Source organism: Arachis stenosperma, chromosome 6 (genome assembly GCF_014773155.1).
Source record: "Arachis stenosperma cultivar V10309 chromosome 6, arast.V10309.gnm1.PFL2, whole genome shotgun sequence".
Taxonomy (NCBI): Eukaryota; Viridiplantae; Streptophyta; class Magnoliopsida; order Fabales; family Fabaceae; genus Arachis; species Arachis stenosperma.
Genome location: NC_080382.1, coordinates 145,853,759 through 145,872,849, shown reverse-complemented (window position 1 = coordinate 145,872,849; position 19,091 = coordinate 145,853,759). Strand labels below are relative to the sequence as shown.

At 41.6% G+C, this 19,091-nt stretch overlaps 3 protein-coding genes across 4 annotated transcripts; all 3 read right to left on the bottom strand.

Annotated features, from left to right (window-relative positions):
- Positions 1-4,164: 4,164 nt before the first annotated feature.
- Positions 4,165-5,227, bottom strand: LOC130935751 (elongation of fatty acids protein 3-like). The gene has a single exon (XM_057865635.1). It carries the CDS (start codon positions 5,152-5,154, stop codon positions 4,333-4,335), a length of 822 nt encoding a protein of 273 aa, XP_057721618.1. The 5' UTR covers positions 5,155-5,227; the 3' UTR covers positions 4,165-4,332.
- Positions 5,228-6,281: 1,054 nt separating this feature from the next.
- Positions 6,282-18,655, bottom strand: LOC130935683 (uncharacterized). 2 transcript variants are annotated; one of them, XR_009067942.1, is made up of 4 exons: positions 17,821-18,655; positions 7,428-8,485; positions 7,191-7,337; positions 6,282-6,684 (listed from the first exon to the last, which is right to left on the bottom strand). XR_009067942.1 is itself a non-coding variant. In XM_057865545.1 (3 exons), the coding sequence occupies exons 1-3, from the start codon at positions 18,475-18,477 to the stop codon at positions 7,292-7,294; spliced, it is 1,761 nt and encodes a 586-aa protein (XP_057721528.1). In that variant the 5' UTR covers positions 18,478-18,654; the 3' UTR covers positions 6,712-7,291. The 2 variants fall into 2 exon arrangements, 1 of the variants encoding a protein (XP_057721528.1); XM_057865545.1 differs by lacking the exon at positions 6,282-6,684 and having other exon boundaries at positions 6,712-7,337; positions 17,821-18,654.
- On the bottom strand, positions 8,485-17,827 carry LOC130935682 (uncharacterized). The gene is made up of 2 exons (XM_057865544.1): positions 15,929-17,827; positions 8,485-15,841 (listed from the first exon to the last, which is right to left on the bottom strand). The coding sequence occupies exons 1-2, from the start codon at positions 16,725-16,727 to the stop codon at positions 14,841-14,843; spliced, it is 1,800 nt and encodes a 599-aa protein (XP_057721527.1). The 5' UTR covers positions 16,728-17,827; the 3' UTR covers positions 8,485-14,840.
- Positions 18,656-19,091: the final 436 nt, after the last annotated feature.

Below are 19,091 nucleotides of genomic sequence, written 5' to 3'. Positions count from 1 at the left end.
AATTAAGACACTGCATATTTAATTCAATATATTAAATTAATTATAGTTAGAGTACATTGAGAGTACATAAAATATAACTATCTAAATATGTACTCTTTATGTATTTATTATATACCTTTATTATAATTATTTACAGTTATATATTAACTAACTAAACAATTAAATTAATTTATATTTTAATTGATATATACTAAAGTAGTTAACTAATTACAATTGAAACTCATACATATTATTAATAAAAAAAATAATTTAGATAATATAGATTTTTTTTTCTATATGAAAATACTAACTGTTATAATATACAATTAAACATAACAAGCCTATTCTTCTTCATATTATATTGAATAATACATACTATAATAATATTGAATACAAACAATTTTATACTGGTACCAACTATTTTCTATCATTTGAATTTATATATAACAATTATTTTTATTTTATAACTTGTTGTACCATGCTTGAGGTTTGAAGAACATAAATCTAAAACAATTATAAAAAAAGATGAGATTGTTGTAATTTATGAAAAAATATAAATAAAAATATTTATATTGTTCCTTTAACAGTTTTGGTGATATGTAACTGTCTAAATTATAACATATTTTATATATTTGCAACTTATTGTGATATGAAACTTAAAAATATGTATATCAAAATTAAATTTTTATTTATTTTATAAAATACATTGAGTTTTTCATTTAAAATGATATTATTTTGACTAAGCAGGAAAACAATTTTGTTTTGGGTGAAAAAGAATAATTTTACCGATTGAATAATTAGGGAATTCTTTTTTCTTGTTAGGGACTATATAATTTTTAGAAAAAAAAAGGACAAAATAGGTTTGTTATTAATATTATGCTAAACTATTATGCATTTAAGTTCATTAAAATCTTATCTACTATATACAAACTTTTTTGGAATTTTGACCCTTATTAACAAACAAAATACATTATGTATTCGGTATTTTGAGGAATATACAACTAAAATACATCTTAAAAAAATCAAAAGTCCCTCCTAACCTCCCAAAAGATCTAATCGTAAATATAATAACGATTTATACATTCTTGACCTATTAGTCAAAACATACATAATCATTATATTTAGTTAGTGTCTATAAAAATTCTATATAATATACATAAAATATATAGACATAGTAAAATATAAAATAGCTACTTGTATTGAGAAAAAAATAAAAAGAGATATATAATGAGAGTAAATTACATTGTCTTATTATATATAAAGGAATGATACTAATGTCTCTGAATGTGTCTATCTTTGTCCCAACATTTGTCATGGTTTGTCCCACCATGTTTCTTATTCCAAGCTCTTCATTTTTCACTCTTTAGAACAAACATATATATAGATTTCTGTTTATTCTTTTTATACAAAAATAATTTCTGTTATATTACCTTGGAAATTTAGTTAGAGTTCTCTGAGAATATTAGTTGAGAGAATAAAAGAAAATAAATTTAGAAATCTTTGTATATATTGAATGTATAAAAATTTTATTATATATTTTTTTACTCTTGTTAACAAAATCTTTATTTTGTAAATTCAAACTAATCGAAATGTATTGATTGGGAAAAAAAAAAGCATTGATTTAGCTTATTCTAAGAAAGGATAAATGGCCAATATGCAAAAGAATTAGCTAACTAACCAAATTGCTTATGATTTATTAAACTTGAATTTATGTGCATCAAATAAATTAATTTTCAATTTATTTATGCTTGTTATTTATCATTTTTTTATTGTAATTTTTTTTTATCACATCCATTATTTGGGTCAAATAAATCACGCCAATCCAGCACCGCATAAAAAAGAAAGCACACCAAAATTTAACAAAGAAGCCATTAAGGTGTGTGGCCCTATGATCCACCAACCATAGTGTCTTTGCTTTTTAAGGAAGAATATCCATTTAAAATTATGCTTATGAAGTGATATATACACTACACGTCTACACTTATGTTGTTGGTGTTGGCGAATTATCCGAGGAAGGTTCCCTAACTCCTTCCAAAGCTTTACATACACAAACACTTTTTAGGAGTGGATCCTCTCAAAAAAAAAAAAATAATATTTAATATTTAATTTTATTTTTTATTTTTTTATTTAATTTTTGTTTTACTTATAAAATAAAAAATAAAATATCACACTTTATTTTTTAAAATATTAAAAAAAATAAGAGGATCCATTTCTACACTTCTCCATTTGTATTTCTTTGATGTTTCCAATCCCATCATGCATTAACTTTGTCCCAAGTCTTTTGCTTCCTGTGCTGATTCGCTGATTCTTTAGGTGGCCGCTCGAATAAAAATGTTATGATTGTTATTATGTAAAAATATTTTATTTTAATTATTGAATAATAAGTTATTAAATTTATTTTTTATATATTATAAAAATATTATATTTATTTAAAATATCACTAAATAAGTAAATTATATTTTTTTAAATAAAAATTATCATAAAAGAATATTATTGATATTTTTATTAGAATAATTGTCATTCTTTTATTCTATCTTTAAAATTTTGTTATATTTAATATAATATAATTTAATTTTTATACATTGTCAATTTACAAAAATTGAGATAATATTTAATTTAGTTTTTAAAATCAATTATATATATATAATTGCTCCTTAAAATTATTTTATTAAAGTTAAAATTTTCTATTTTCTTTATTATAATTTCTGTCTGTAATCTAAATTGAACCAATTTTTAATAATAAAATTGCATAACTTTGATATATATATATATATATATATATATATATATATATATATATATATATATATATATATATATATATAAAATATTTTATGGTGAGTATGAACCTATCGCACACAAAATAGCATGCATATCTTCTAGAAAGCAGAACAGAGGTAGACTATTCCATCGGAGAAGGTTGGTACTTGGTAGCCTTTTATTATATATTTTAAAAAATATATATATTTAAATTCTTATAGGATATATACACATTATTAGTTTTGAAGAAAATGTCCATAGACATCCGTTCAGAGTTCAAATAACACTTTTCTTATTTATTTATGTATTTACACAGCAGTCCTATATATGCCGCTTATTCATGACCATACAATTTTTTATTAGAATCATACACTAGAAAAGTAAAATCAATTGTTTCAAATGACTTTTTGGATTCGAAATTCATACGAAGAAATTGACACTCAACTGTTAATTATATAGATATACTCAACATAATTTATTTGTCTTCGTTCACACAAAAATATATTGACAAATAAGCGGAAATTATGTCTTAAGATATAATTTAACATATGCATCATAAGTCGTAGTATTTTTATTTTATTTTTTATTCATACCTCAGTTTGTTGTTGTTTTTTTTTTTTTTTTCTTTTGGTCTGACTCGTAAGTCGTAACTCACAGTGTTATTGCTATCTATTTATTTATTTTTGTCGACACTCGTATTTAAAGTCAAAATTAATTTGATGTTATTGGGCTGAGCTTATTACAGATGGGCCCAAAATTAAAGGAGGTAGACATAAACCATAAGAGACCCAATGTCCAAAAAAAAAAAAAGAGAAAAGACTCATGTTTGTGTTATTTTTTTTCCTAGAAGGCATCAAGTTGCAGCACGATATGTTAAATATTAAGAATTTAATTGATATTCTACACATATATCTGATTATATATGTTAAATTAACAAAAATATTTGATTCATTGATTCACTCATTTAAAAATACTTAAAAATAAAAACATTTGAATAAATGACCCTGTGAATTCTATATTAACAATACATAATAGTTAAACTAACAAATAAATCAATAAATATGCATCTGGCAAAAACTCAAAACATATGTAAACTGTGTAAAGCTAGCTGATTATATAATATAGAATATCATATGATCTAATGTTGCTCATAGCTTCAAGAGATTTAGCCTCCTATTATTGTTTAGCATTAGCCATTAGGTCAATACTCCATAAAAATATTTTAACAATTTAATATATTTAACTAAATTATTTATATAACATGTATTAAGATTTTAACTATAATTTTTTTACCAAGATATCTTTAGGTGACTAATTACCGAGACAAAAGAAAAATATACTATTAATCTCTTTTCACCTAATAAAAAAGGTGAAAACTTAGATGGAGTCGACTTCACGTGAAGTTGATAACTCGTTAGATAAAAATTTAGTGAAATCAGTCAAATCAACTAACAGCTCTCAAATATCAATTTCACGTGAAGTCGACTACACCTGAATTTCTACTAATGAAAAATGGTCGTAGCTATAAAACGTGAGGTACTATCGAACTAAACTACTTACATAACATTAACATGTCTAAAAAAAATTAATTAATTAGCATTTTTTATGCTTCACATGGGACTTGAAGAACAAGAAAAGAAGAGCAGCATTAAGCACCGAATTGAAGACCCAAGCTCCAATTCCATTACACCCACCTCTCAAGAAATGCAAACATATCACACCAACATGGCAAACCAAGTTGAATCCCAAAACCACCATTTGGCCACTCATTCTGAAACAAAACCCTTCTTTGCAACCTAAACCTATTTCTTCCAAAAACCTATAACCATAAACCATGGTGTACACCAAAGTGGAGAACAATATTGCAAGGACTTGAAAAGATTGTGAGAATTCAAGCCACAAGAACGACATGATCAGGAGCATGGAGTGGTGGAACAGTCGGAAGAAGGGGATTTTCCGGTGCCGGAGGACGGCGGAGAAGGTTCTAAGGAAGTGGAGGAAGCGGGAGAGGTAGAAAAGGTAGGACCAGAAGAACACGCGCCCGGAGGGGCGCGTTCCTAGTGGGAAGCAAAGGAAGTACTCTAAAGGGGTGGCTCTCACGCGCCTCCAGAGCCAGCGCGTGTCCTTAGCTTCGGCTGCGGCCGAGAGGATCATCCCGGAGAAGATCACGGCCGAGACGGCACACATCATGAGGCTGTGGATGGCGGGGATGGGGCCGAGGCGGACGGGGCGGCGGCACCGGAGAAGATTTAGTAGGAAATGCAGGGTAAGTGTAGTAGTAACATAGATGGCGACGGCCGCAAATAGAAATGGCCACGTGGAGCCCCATGATTGGGTGTGGCTCCATCGGAACCATATTATGGAAGGGTGGTCTAGTAGGTAGAATTTCAAGGTCTCTATTACCTGAATTTCCATTGTTTTTGGACTAACTTGTGATTATGATTGGAGTATGTGTAAATGTGTGTTGTAATATTTGGAAGTTTGGGTTTATGTTGCGCCTTCTTCTTCTTATAATATGGAAACTTTGAATGTGGAATTTGGACTATGAAAAGTGAGATCGAGTCAAATTTAATTTCACAAGGAAAATATTTTTAATCGCAAACGCGTTCCCATAACATATTCTTTCTTAATTAACCTAGTGTTTAATTAATGTATAAACACTTACTCATAATAATATATTAAGTGAAAAAGGGATTGAATGACTTGCATTTCTAACAAATGAACAGAAGGAGAGCTAAACCAACTAAAAACACGTTTTACCAAATGAAACAAGGAGAGCTATAATTTAATTTACTTTATAGGTTACAACGTTGATCATGTGTGGAATCCCTTTTCCAAATTATTATGCACGGAATATTTAGAGGCACATATTTAACTATTCATGGTAAACTTTCATTAATAATAACTACAAAGACTACACTGATTTGTTTTTGTATGTTTCGTTAGAAAAGCATGAACTACTTATGGTAAGTGAGTTTTACCAAGTCAAAAAAAAAAGAATACTAGTGAATTAATAAGTTTTAAACTATTAATATATTTATTAAATATGGATTAATTAGAATTTAAAAACTTTATTCTGTTAATAAATAGTCTTAATCAAATTAAAAGAATAGAAAAAAAAATTATACACTAAACTATTTTCAATTTAAATATAGTAGATAATCAATATTAGAAACTTAATTCTTGAACTGAATATAAGTTGATTTTGTTATTCTATTTAATTGACAATTTGTGTCGATAAATAATATAGTTTATGGAATAAAATGAAAAGAAGGAAAATTTGATACTAAATGTATGCTTATGATGCAGTCACTAACAAGTACGCCAATAAACATCATTTTAGATTTGGGGTTTGAACCAAGATGTCTGATGTAATGTTTGGGGAGACAAACAAATCATATATGTACTAGTTTTTATCAATTTCAATCATTACTATATTGTATTACACATACTAAAATTTTAAATTGGAATCTCAAAAATTGCTTCCAAATTCCATACACATACAGAGTAGAGGTACAAAATCAGAACTTCATACATTACTAAATAACTAAAAAAACGAGAGAAAAAAAGCTCACACACACGAAGTTTTTCTCTTCGTTAGAAACAACATTTCTTATAGGATCCAAAACAAGATATGCAGCTCTTTTTCTATATACCCATTAACTTGTTTACAGATTTACTAATTATACATTTATCCTTCAATGAAAAACTCATGATTCATGTCATGAGGATTTAACTATGTTTTTATGTTGGTTGTCGAAGATCTAACACAGCCCTCCTCCAGCCCTCCTCCTTCGGTTTGTAAGCAAGAAATTTCTAATTACTCATAGCATTGCCAGTCATCTTTAGTTTGTAAACCACCTTCCACCTACTACCTTCCTTTTCTTTATTGGGGAAAGTGTTAAGCTTTTCCACTTTAGCTAACATGTATACTTTAAATATAGACTGTGCAATTCAAACATAGATCAATGATCAAAATAATACTGATTTGTGAAACAACAAATGGATCGATCAAATAAAGAGAAATTTGTTCATCATCAATAATCCAAAGAAAAAGGAGTGTTCAACATAAGTTGCCCAAAGAGCATTCAAAGGACAAGGCTTATTTATTAACATCCAACCCCACCTATATCTTCCCTCTTCCACTCCGACGCAACAAACAAGTTCCGGATGAAGATCCCTACCCCTACACAAACCTTTAAAATTATTGCCACCAAGCCGATGCTGGTTCCACCTATGAATGTTCTGAATACTAGCTAATTATTTCAGAAGTCTCAAAATTTGACTATCGTCCCAATCTAATTGAAAACAAAAAATAATAATAATATAAAATGGGTGTGAAATTAGAAAAATTGTTGAATAGTCTCAATTCTAGCTAAATACCCAAAAACTCGGTCTTAAACTTGGATCAAGCATCCTATCTAAATTGTATTCTAAAGTCTAAATCTTACACTTAGCAATTAGGCTTTTCAATGTATGGGGTCCTTGGCCGCTCCTCCAAAAAATGAATGATGTCACCATACCAGTATGATGCACAAAAGTCAAAACTAAGCTACAATCCTCCATTTAATTTAGTGTCTTGGTCACCAACAGCAAACCTGTACAAAGAAACTCGATGGATAGAGTGAGCAAGTTTGAAACAGTATAATAATTATAAACAAAGAGAGCAGAGAAAGGTTCATGCTTACATATAGAGTTTGTTATAAGGACCAACTTTAAGATTACCCTTGGATTCAACCTTGGCAGAAAAGTTACCATTAATTTGGAGCTTGACTCTAGCATAAGGAATAAGGTCAGGATCACCACCATGTTCTTCAACAACCTTTTCATCTAGTTCCATGAAGACATAAATCAGACTTTCTTCGCTGGTGCAGTGGCAACAGAAAACATATGACACCCGTCCAGTCAGCTCTTCCAAACCATTGACGCGCACATCTGCCACTAGATTCCTCTTAGAAAAGTCATAAATGTACCACATATCGGCAGAGTCAACAATGAGGAGATAATTACTACATGCCAAACGAATTAGTTTCCTAGGACAACAATCACGAATTGGCGGTAAATTGCAGTAAAGGGATTTCCAAAGGTTGGCCTCGAAGTCATATGAGTTGAGCCACTGATTATTGCCAGAAGAAAAATAAAACATAATGAGGGTCTTTTTACGAGGCTCCGTTCTGTCCTCCCACAAAAAGTAAGATTTAGGAGTCTGGCTTACGTACTTATAATCGGACACTTCCCTTTTTTCCCATAAATCTGATTTTGGATCATAGATTTCAACCCAATATCCATTTCCAATGTCACCCCCAAAGATGCACAACTTGCCATGGTATGGGACTACTGTGGGATTCATCCGGTGGTAGAACATGCTTCCGCATAAACTCCAAATCCAGGTTGAACCGTCATACTTGAGGCACCACATTTTTGCAGGGAAAAAATGTTCCAATTTTAGCTCAAATTCAAATTTTGCTCCATTGTTACACATGATACCACCAGCAATGAACAAGCTACCACCAAGGGAACAAAATCCTTGAAAAGTTGGTAAGTTGGAATCGATTATTAGATCGTCTCCAACAGGCCATTGGGCAGTCACAGGACCTCCATCTTCAAGATCAACACTTCCATTCTTCATAAAGTTGGCCTCGGTAATAGTTAACATCCTGCGCCTGAAGGTTCTTTTACTATCTACTACATCCACATTTTCCACCAACATATATATGCTTTTTGGATCAGAACAACCAACATCATCCTAGAATCAGAACCACAATGATAGTGTTTAGAATAAAATTAGATAAAAAATTTGTTACGGCCCGGCCCAGAATCAGCTTTGGGCCGACCCGACCCAAGCAGTACCCGACCCGGACACGCGCCCTCCAACCGACCCGGACACGCGTCCTGTACGGTTCACACACGGCTGCAGGACAGCGTCCTCGGAAATATGGGCCTGTCCCATAAGGGGCCCACTACTGACATGTATATAAGGGGAAGATTGGCTCTTCCCCCGAGGTACGTCACATCTTTCAACCCTATACTCTGCTCGCCTGCACATTGCTGACTTGAGCGTCGGAGTGTCTTTGCAGGTGGCACCCCCCCTCATCATCTCTCCAAGACAAGTGCTCGACTACTCGTCTACCCGCAAAACAGCGCGACCCCAGTTAAGGCGTCCTCACTCTTACATCCTTTGTCCACCCGACCTGTTCGGAACCCGAGGAACGAACATTGGCGCCGTCTGTGGGAACCTCTTTGCCTGAATGGAAGTCGCGCCAGGTCCCGGCGACCGAGCTCGAGCAGCCGGAGCGGAGGGGGCAGCCTCCGTCGCCTCGCAAAGGGGAGGCCGGAGATCCCCCCAACAACACACGAGAACCCGACCATTCGGGGGAACGGGCGGCGATAGCGCCATAATAATGCAGGAGCTACGCCACAGGGTCCAGAACCTAGAACGACAGCTGGCCAACCGGGAGAGGGATGGATGGTCTACCGACCCAAGCTACACCCCGTCTCCTGGGGGCGAGGAGGAAGAGAGCTCTCACCGAAGCCGCTCACGGCGTATATCTGCATCCCGGATGGAAGCAGAGGGCACGCAAGAGGAATCACCCATTCCGAGAAGACGGAATGACACAGTCATCTACTCTTGCGGCAGACAATCTCGCCGAACGGCGAGAGGTCGTGAGGACGGAGAAGGGAAATCCGAGAGAACTCGACAACCTGTGATAATGGGCGCCACCCCGTTCCACCGATCTATCCTCGAGGTCCGGCTGCCGAAACACTTCGACAAGCCAACGGACATGAGGTACGACGGAACTCAAGACCCTCTAGAACACCTCACGGCCTTCGAGGCCAGGATGAATCTAGAGGGAGTGGGCGACGAAGTAAGATGCCGCGCCTTCCCGGTAACCCTAGCAGGACCAGCGATCAGATGGTTTAACGGCCTCCCTCAAGGTTCCATCTACAATTTCTCAGACATCAGTCGCGCGTTCCTGGCTCAATTTACAACGCGAATAGCAAAAGCCAAGCATCCTATCAACCTTCTCGGGGTAACCCAGAGACAGGGAGAGCCGACCAGGAGGTACCTAGATCGGTTCAACGACGAATGCTTGGAGATCGACGGCTTAACCGACTCGGTGGCCAGTCTCTGCCTGACGAACGGCCTCCTCAACGAGAACTTCCGGAAACACCTTACCACGAAGCCGGTTTGGACAATGCATGAAATCCAAACGGTGGCCAAGGAGTACATAAACGACGAGGAAGTCAGCCGAGTCGTGGCTGCCAATAAGCGGCAGTCCGGTTATGGCCAGGCTCGGCAGCCCGGTGGAGACGGTGAGAGAGCAAAAGAAAAGGCCAGGGAGGAGGCATCAAACAAAGCACCTAGGCCATTCCCTCGAGTCGGAAAATTTACTAACTACACTCCACTCACCCTCCCCATCGTGGAAGTGTATCAACAAATAGCTGAGAAGGGAATTCTTCCGAAGCCTCGACCACTTAAGGACCGTACGGGTGGAAACAAGAACCTTTATTGTGATTACCATAAGGGGTATGGCCATCAAACACAGGACTGTTTCGACCTGAAGGATGCATTAGAACAGGCGATAAGGGAAGGAAAGCTAGCAGCGTTCTCCCATCTCATCAGGGAGCCGAGAAGGCGTTATCGTGATCAGGACGAGGAAGACAAGACACGCTCGGCCAAACGGCGACCGGAGCCCGAAGACAGAGACCACGGCCTCACGGTAATAAACGTGGTAACGGCAAAAAACGCTGCACCAAAATCCCGGTCGGCACACAAGAAAGACGCCAAGATTCTGGCGATCTCATCTCCACCTGTGCAGAGTACCAAAAAACCTCCGTCCATTTCTTTCGGCCCAGAAGATCAATGGTTCAGCGACGCCCCGGAAAACCCTCCCATGGTCATAACGGCCAGAGTGGGAACCGGCCTCGTCAAACGGATCCTTGTCGACACTGGGGCTGATTCAAACATCATGTTCCGCAATGTGTTCGACGCACTGGGGCTGAAGGATGCCGACCTGACGACCCACCAGCACGGGGTTATCGGGTTAGGCGACCACTTCATCAAACCAGACGGAGTCATTTCCCTACCGATCTCGGTAGGACAGATGCAAGGCCGAAGATCGGCGATGGCCGAATTCGTGATCTTCCGAGACTCCACAGCCTACAACATCATCTTGGGAAGAAAAACAATCAATGATTTTGAAGCCATAATCAACACCAAGCTACTAGTTATGAAGTTTGTCACCGATGATGGATCCATAGGGACCATAAGAGGAGACCTCGAGACGGCGGTCGCTTGTGACAACGCCAGCCTTTCCCTCAGAAAGAAGTCCAAGGAAGCATCTGGCGTATTCCTAGCCGACCTCGATGCTAGAGTAGAGGACAACCCGAGGCCGGAACCAGAAGGGGACCTGGAGAAATTTAGCATCGGTGACGAAGGGGAAAAGTTCACATTCGTTAACAAGAACCTCCCACATGAGTTGAAGGAGCCTTTGATTGAAATGATAAGGGCCAACAAAGACCTGTTCGCATGGACGCCAGCCGACATGCCGGGCATTGATCCACAAATCATCTCACATCACCTAGCCGTCAAGCCGGATGCACGCCCAGTGGCTCAATGAAGGAGAAAGATGTCGGCGGAAAGAGCAGAGGAGGTAGCCAAGCAAACGGCCGGCCTCCTAGAAGCAGGCTTCATACGAGAAGTGGACTACTCGACGTGGCTCTCAAATGTGGTATTGGTGAAAAAACACAATGGCAGATGGAGAATGTGCGTGGACTACTCTGACCTTAACAAAGCATGCCCCAAAGATTGCTTCCCCCTCCCCAACATAGATGCACTCGTCGACGCCGCGGCAGGGTACCGATATCTGAGTTTCATGGACGCCTACTCCGGTTACAATCAGATACCGATGCACCGACCAGACGAAGACAAAACGGCGTTCATAACGCCAGGAGGAACTTTCTGCTACAAGGTAATGCCGTTTGGCTTGAAAAATGCAGGGGCGACATATCAAAGGCTGATGAACAGGATATTCCACGACCTCATAGGGAAAACGGTCGAAGTTTACGTGGACGACATCCTGGCAAAAACAACACGACCTGACGACCTCCTAAACGACCTGGCAAGTGTGTTTGCGTCCCTCCGTCAACATGGTATGAGGCTGAACCCCCTCAAGTGCGCCTTCGCCATGGAAGCCGGCAAGTTCCTGGGATTTATGATAACTCAGAGAGGGGTAGAAGCCAACCCGGAGAAATGCCAGGCAATACTTCAGATGAAGAGCCCGGGCTGTGTCAAGGACGTCCAGAGGTTGGCAGGGCGATTGACATCACTTTCCCGGTTTCTCGGGGCCTCGGCGACAAAGGCCCTGCCATTCTTCAACCTCATGAAGAAAGGGATGGCGTTTGAGTGGACACCCGCGTGCGAAGAAGCCTTTCAACACTTCAAGGAAATCCTAGCGGCACCTCCCGTTCTCGGGAAGCCAAGGGACGGGGAACCACTGTACCTGTACCTCGCTATAACAAGCGAAGCCCTGGCCGCAGTACTAGTGCGGGAGGACGGGAGGACCCAACAACCAGTCTACTTCATAAGCAGGGCCCTACAAGGAGCAGAGTTAAGATATAGCAAGTTGGAAAAGCTAGCCTTAGCACTCCTAACTTCCTCGAGAAGGTTAAAACAGTACTTCCAGAGTCACCAAGTGGTCGTCAGAACGGACCAAGGGATCCGGCAAGTTCTCCAAAAACCCGACCTGGCGGGAAGAATGATGACTTGGTCCATCGAACTCTCTCAATATGACATACGGTACGAGCCCCGGCAAGCCATCAAGGCGCAGGCCATGGAGGATTTTTTGGTTGAAGTAACAGGAGACCCAGGCGAAGACATGGGTACACGATGGAAGCTCCATGTGGACGGAGCCTCCAACCAGACCTTCGGAGGAGCCGGGATCATCCTAGAAAGTCCAAACGGGGTCGTATACGAACAGTCGGTCAGATTCGAGTTTCCCATCTCGAACAACCAAGCAGAATACGAAGCCCTCATAGGAGGCTTGACCCTAGCAACAGAGGTCGGCGCAAAAAGGCTGGAAGTATGCAGCGATTCCCAAGTCGTCACTTCCCAAGTAAACGGCAGCTATCAAGCCAAGGACCCCTTGTTGCAGAAGTACTTGGAAAAGGTCAAAAGCTTGAGCCAAAAGTTCGACGAGGTCACGGTCCAGCATGTACCCAGAGAAAGGAACACACGAGCAGACCTCCTATCAAAATTAGCCAGCACGAAGCCAGGGGAGGGAAACCGGTCTCTCATCCAAGGCATGACAAGGGAACCTGCAATTGCACTACACATAACAACCCTAAGTTCTTCATGGCTAGACCCCATCACCAACTACCTAGAACACGGCCAAGTCCCTGGTGACGAAAAGGATGCGGTGAAATTAAGGAGGGAAGCGGCCAAATACGCCGTCATCCAAGGACAGCTGTTCAGAAAAGGGCTCAGCCAACCCCTACTGAAGTGCCTGCACCCCGACCAAACGGACTATGTCCTCAGGGAAGTCCACGAGGGCTGCTGTGGGCACCACATCGGAGGAAAAGCCCTAGCAAGGAAGTTGATCCGAGCTGGGTACTACTGGCCGTCGATGATGGCAGATTCCAAAGAGTTTGTCAAAAAGTGCATAAAGTGCCAACAGAACGCCAACTTTGCCAAGGCACCGGCAAACGAGTTGAGCTTGCTGACGACTTCCCGGCCGTTCGCTCAGTGGGGAATCGACCTCTTAGGGCCCTTCCCTGTCGGCCCTGGGCAGGTCAAATATCTCATAGTGGCAATTGATTACTATACCAAATGGATAGAAGCCGAACCATTGGCTAGCATATCCTCAGCCAATTGCAGAAAATTCATGTGGAGGCAGGTGATAACACGGTTCGGGATACCAGAAGTCGTCATCTCGGACAACGGCACACAATTTGCTGACAAAAAGTTCACAGAATTTCTCAACAGCCTAGGTATAAGGCAAAGGTTCTCTTCGGTAGAACACCCTCGGACGAACGGACAAGTGGAGTCCGCCAACAAGGTTATCCTTTCAGGGCTAAAGAAGAGGTTGGACAACAAAAAGGGTGCTTGGGCCGACGAGCTGGCATCGGTCCTCTGGTCTTATTGAACAACCGAGCAATCCTCCACCAAGGAAACCCCTTTCCGACTAGCGTACGGGGTGGATGCAGTAATACCCGTGGAGATCGGTGAACCGAGCCCGCGATTGCTTTTGACAGGAGTAGAGGAAACTGTAGAAAAGGACCTGATAGATGAAGCCCGGGAAATGGCCCATTTGACGGAAACAGCGCTAAAACAAAGAATAGCTTTGCGCTACAACACCAAAGTGCTCAAGAGGGACTTTGAGCCTGACGACCTCGTCCTGAGACGGAATGATATCGGCCTGCCGACCCCAGGAGAAGGCAAGCTAGCGGCAAACTGGGAAGGCCCTTACAGAGTAAAAAAGGTGATGGGAAAAGGAGCCTTTAAGTTAGAAAGGCTCGATGGCAAGGAGGTCCCGAGGACATGGAACGCGGACAACCTTAGAAGATTCTACTCCTAGAAGACGGAACGACGTGCCGGCTAATCTAGCTAAGTAGTCAATTTGTCATTTATAGTAACTTTCAAGTCCTTTATGTGATTACCGAATAAGATATACTTATGCAAATTCTCCACCATATTCTATCTAAGTTTTTCAGATAAACCATCCCATCGTGACTAACAACGACGTGCGACCCGGGACTGATCACCCCGGGATGTCGTCAATCAACGTTATAACAAACAACTACACGAAAGGCCACGGGCCGCCAGTCTAAACGACTTCAAACCAAAAACGGTTAATAGGAACAATAACACGAGCAGGCGAGTAAACGACAAGTATAAACCAATACGGTTAGAAATGATAACGCGCTCAGGCAAATAAAAGGTTTATCGCGACAACACGGGCAAGCGACCAATAAAGGTCATTGTTCACAAGCCGAAAGAAAAACGGCTAAGGTCAAATAGTCCACAAAGCCAAAAACGGCAAAAACTAAAATAGTTTACAAGTCAAAATAAAGCGGCTAAACAAGAACTATGAACAGAAGGATCATTTCATGGAGGCATCGACAACCTTGCCATCATGGATAACCTTGCGAACACCAATCGCCGACGTGTCGAACTCAGGGGCAATAATTTTAACTTGAGCTTTAAGGGCTTCCTCGGTAGCCAGGATCGCACCCCTGCCCTGTTTGACGACGTCCTTGTACTTTGCCTTCCATGTTGACAGCTCGACCTCCACGGCCCGCTTCTCTTCCTCAACTTCGGCCACCCGCTTTTGCGCCGCACCGACCTGTCCTTCCAGAGCCATCTCACGCTCGACCAAACGTTCAATCGTCGCGTCCGACTCTTTCTGTTTCTTCTCGGCAGCTGTTAACTTTTGTTCAGCGGCGATGGTTTTCTGCTCAGCGGTGGTAGCCTTCTTTTCAGCGGCGTCCAACTTCTCCGAAGATTGAGTCAACTGCTGCCGGAGAGTTTCCACTTCACCTTTTAATTCATTGTTGGCCTTCCCACTAGCCTCCAGCCTCCTCCGAAGGGACTCCATCCCGGACAGCTCAAACTCAGCCTTCCGGGCTATCACGGCGCCACGCAGGAGTGTTCGGTACATCCACCTCGCTTGCCCGGCAAGGGAAGACTCGTGGAAGTACTCCTCGGTGCCGGGGATCAGTTGGGTATCTATAAAATTGCTTGCGTCAAAATTCCTCTCCATGACGGTGAGGACCCCCTCGGGACTAGAGGACTCCTTCCTTTTTCTTTTAGGGGTGGGGATAACCACCTCCACATCATCGTCAGGGGCAGACGTCGAACCCCCTTGGCCTACCACTTCGCGAGGAGGAGAGGAGTGAACCGCTTTGTCGACCTCGACCTGGGCAGTTTGGGTCGAGATCCCGGATCCCCCAACCGCGCCCTCCGGCCCTGAAGTAGTTTTGTCCTCCGGAGGAGCTGTAGACGTCTCAGCGGCAGGCTGCTCATTATCCTCCTCCTCATCACCGCCGCCAAGGAAAGTCTGAAACAAGTCGGGAAGACCCGTCACGGACGCAGACATATCCACTGCAGGAAAACAAGGAAGGTCGGTTAGTCGTCACATAATATCAACAAGAAGGAAAAAGACAAAGGGGAAAGTAAAAAGCTTCTCACAAATATAGTTACGGCCGGACTCCCGGTCACCCATAAGGAGATGGGGATTTACCGTGTTCTTCCCAAAAACTGCGTTTAGCACCTCGGCAATCTGCTGATCTACTGCCGACATGTTTTTATAAACCACCTTAATAAAACTATTGGCTCCCGCCCCGAAGCTCCAATAAGTCGGGATGAGCCGTACCCCCTCCAGAGACAACCAAAAGGGGTGACGATCTTTGGCCGGGCGGACCTTAAAATACTTGTCCTTAAACCCATGGTAAGAATCTTCGAACAAGCCGAAAATCTTCCGACCCTGAGCAGCCCGGAAGGACATGAACCCTTTCCTATGTTTCCCCTCCTTGGTAGGGTTTGTGAGGGTGAAGAAAAAGAGGAAGACATCTACGGACACCGGCAGGTCGAGATATTCACAAACCATCTCGAAACAGCGGATCGAAGCCCAACTGTTCGGATGCAACTGCGACGGTGACACAGAAATTCGGTTTAAGAGCGCCATTTGAAAGGCTGAGAATGGAATGCGAACTCCGACTTGAGTGAACATGGCCTTGTAGAACCAAATCCAGTCGGCGACCTGGCGGGGTTGGAAGTTGATTTCATACAACCGCTCGTGAGCAGCCGGGACGAAGGCGTCGTAATTGGCCTCCTCGTCAGTCCCGCCACACAAATACCCGGCTTGTCGGAACTCGGTGAGCTCCTCTTCGCCCATTTGGTTGGGTGAATCCCTTATATCAGACACGACCCAAGCATATTGGTCGTACGCCGCGGGGTTAACGGATGCCCGGGAGACCGTGCGAGCCATACCTACATGGGGGTACCATCCAGTTAGTCTAAGAGATCGGTTGCTCAAGCCGAACACACACACCACCCTCACGACTTCCCGACTAAGGCCAAACAAGACTAAATGGCTAAAAGAGCGAGAAAAAACCTACCCTGGAATGGTACTTTTTCCCCTAACACGTCTACTCGCAACTAAGAGGCTACACGATAACTTCAAAGAACCAAACAACAAGCATACAGAAATAATGCATAAAAAGGGGATGATCCAAAAGTTACCTGAATGGATGAAAGGAAGATGAAGTGGAATCTGGGAAAATGCAAGAAACACGAACGGAGGCACCACAGCAAAGCCTTGTAGCAAGGAGGAAGAAGGGAGAATAGGGAGTGCGAAAAAAGTGCATAAAGTGCAGAAATATCAAAACCACTCGTTTAAAAGCTGCCTCCAGAGCGCGAAACGCCTGGGGGCAAAATGGTCTTTTCAAACGGGGTTTTTTACCCCATTATGAGCATTCAATGCTCGGCGCAGGAAACGAAGCGATGAAACGGTTGTTTGAGCAACCAAGAGACGCGCCTTGGGGGCACGTCCTCCCCACGAGCGACCGACCAGACGAGATGCGAGACGACACGCCATCGGTAGCTCCCACGACTACCATTGGCGCGTGGGGGCACTGTTACGGCCCGGCCCAGAATCAGCTTTGGGCCGACCCGACCCAAGCAGTACCCGACCCGGACACGCGCCCTCCAACCGACCCGGACACGCGTCCTGTACGGTTCACACACGGCTGCAGGACAGCGTCCTCGGAAATATGGGCCTGTCCCATAAGGGGCTCACTACTGACATGTATATAAGGGGAAGATTGGCTCTTCCCCCGAGGTACGTCACATCTTTCAACCCTATACTCTGCTCGCCTGCACATTGCTGACTTGAGCGTCGGAGTGTCTTTGCAGGTGACACCCCCCTCATCATCTCTCCAAGACAAGTGCTCGACTACTCGTCTACCCGCAAAACAGCGCGACCCCAGTTAAGGCGTCCTCACTCTTACATCCTTTGTCCACCCGACCTGTTCGGAACCCGAGGAACGAACAAAATTAAAACGTCATAGTTATAAACTGACCTCAGGTTCAGATTCCCCGCACATGCCATTAGCAACCGTATCTCCTGAAACCGTCGCAACAACACTTCCCCACCACCCTTCAAAATGATTACCGTTTTGAACGTGATCCAAATCCCTAAAATGATTGGTGGCCTTAGCCATCAAATTCTTACCATCCCTTTTGCCCACGACAAATGCAGTGAAATTGCAAGCCTTCACAACAACCGCTGCGATCCCAAAGCGCTCCGCGTTATGAACGAGCCAACTGGCGAAGTCCTTTGCTCCTTTGATGTCGTCCTCTTTGTAGGCCCACAGTCGGTGATGTTGGTAGCAAAAATCCGAAGTTGAATGAACGAGGAGGATGAGGTTCTCCTCGGGTAGATCTTCGGGATCATAATTCCGAGCATCTACGACCTCCAATACGAGGCCTTTCGACTCTAACAAATTGCAGAGGCCTTCCGAAGTTGAAAGTCCCATTGGCGAAACGAACAGGATCTTGCCACGTGGATTGCGCTTCGGTTGTTCTTGATGGAGTGTTATGAGGTTTTCTTTGTGAGAGCAGAGGTGAGACTTGCAGACTAAGAAGAAGGTTGCGGCAGTGACCGTGGCGGCAGCCACGGTGGACGAGATAGCGGATACCGATATATCCGCCGGTAACAAAGACAACCAAAGGGGCATTATTGGCTTTTCCTGTTTGATGCAGATGTTTCAGTTGGGGGAGGAGGTGGCTCGCACTCGGGCAGTGATTCGAGATTCAGCGAAGCTTCCCTCCACTCATGGTGAGAGAGGCCGAGGCTACCGCATGTGCCTTGGTCCAATTTATATTTAATCATAAAAGGTTAAAAAATCTAAAACGCTTTATCTCGAAAAATCTAAAACGCTTTATCTCGAAAAACAATAAGGTCTTTAGCAAAAAAAAAATTCAACTCGACGAAAGTACGAGATTTCTGTGCAAAAACAAAATTTATTTTTTTTTGGCATAGAAATTAATTAATTAAAAAAAGATTTTTTTAGCACAAAATTAATCAATCAAAAAAAATCAGGGACTAAATTGAATATTTTTTTTAAGTTTTATTGTCTTTTTGAAATAATTGTCTGGATGAAGTATTCACTCAAAATTATGACTTTAATCTGGATTTAGTCTGTTTGACAGTTTGAGGCATGATTCGAACTTCATTCAAAATTAATATCGAGTACAAATGATAAATTCAATCCAAAAAATATACTTTAGACTCAGTCAAATTTTTTTTAACCCACTGAGACAAATGATAAAGATATAAAGTATAAAAGAG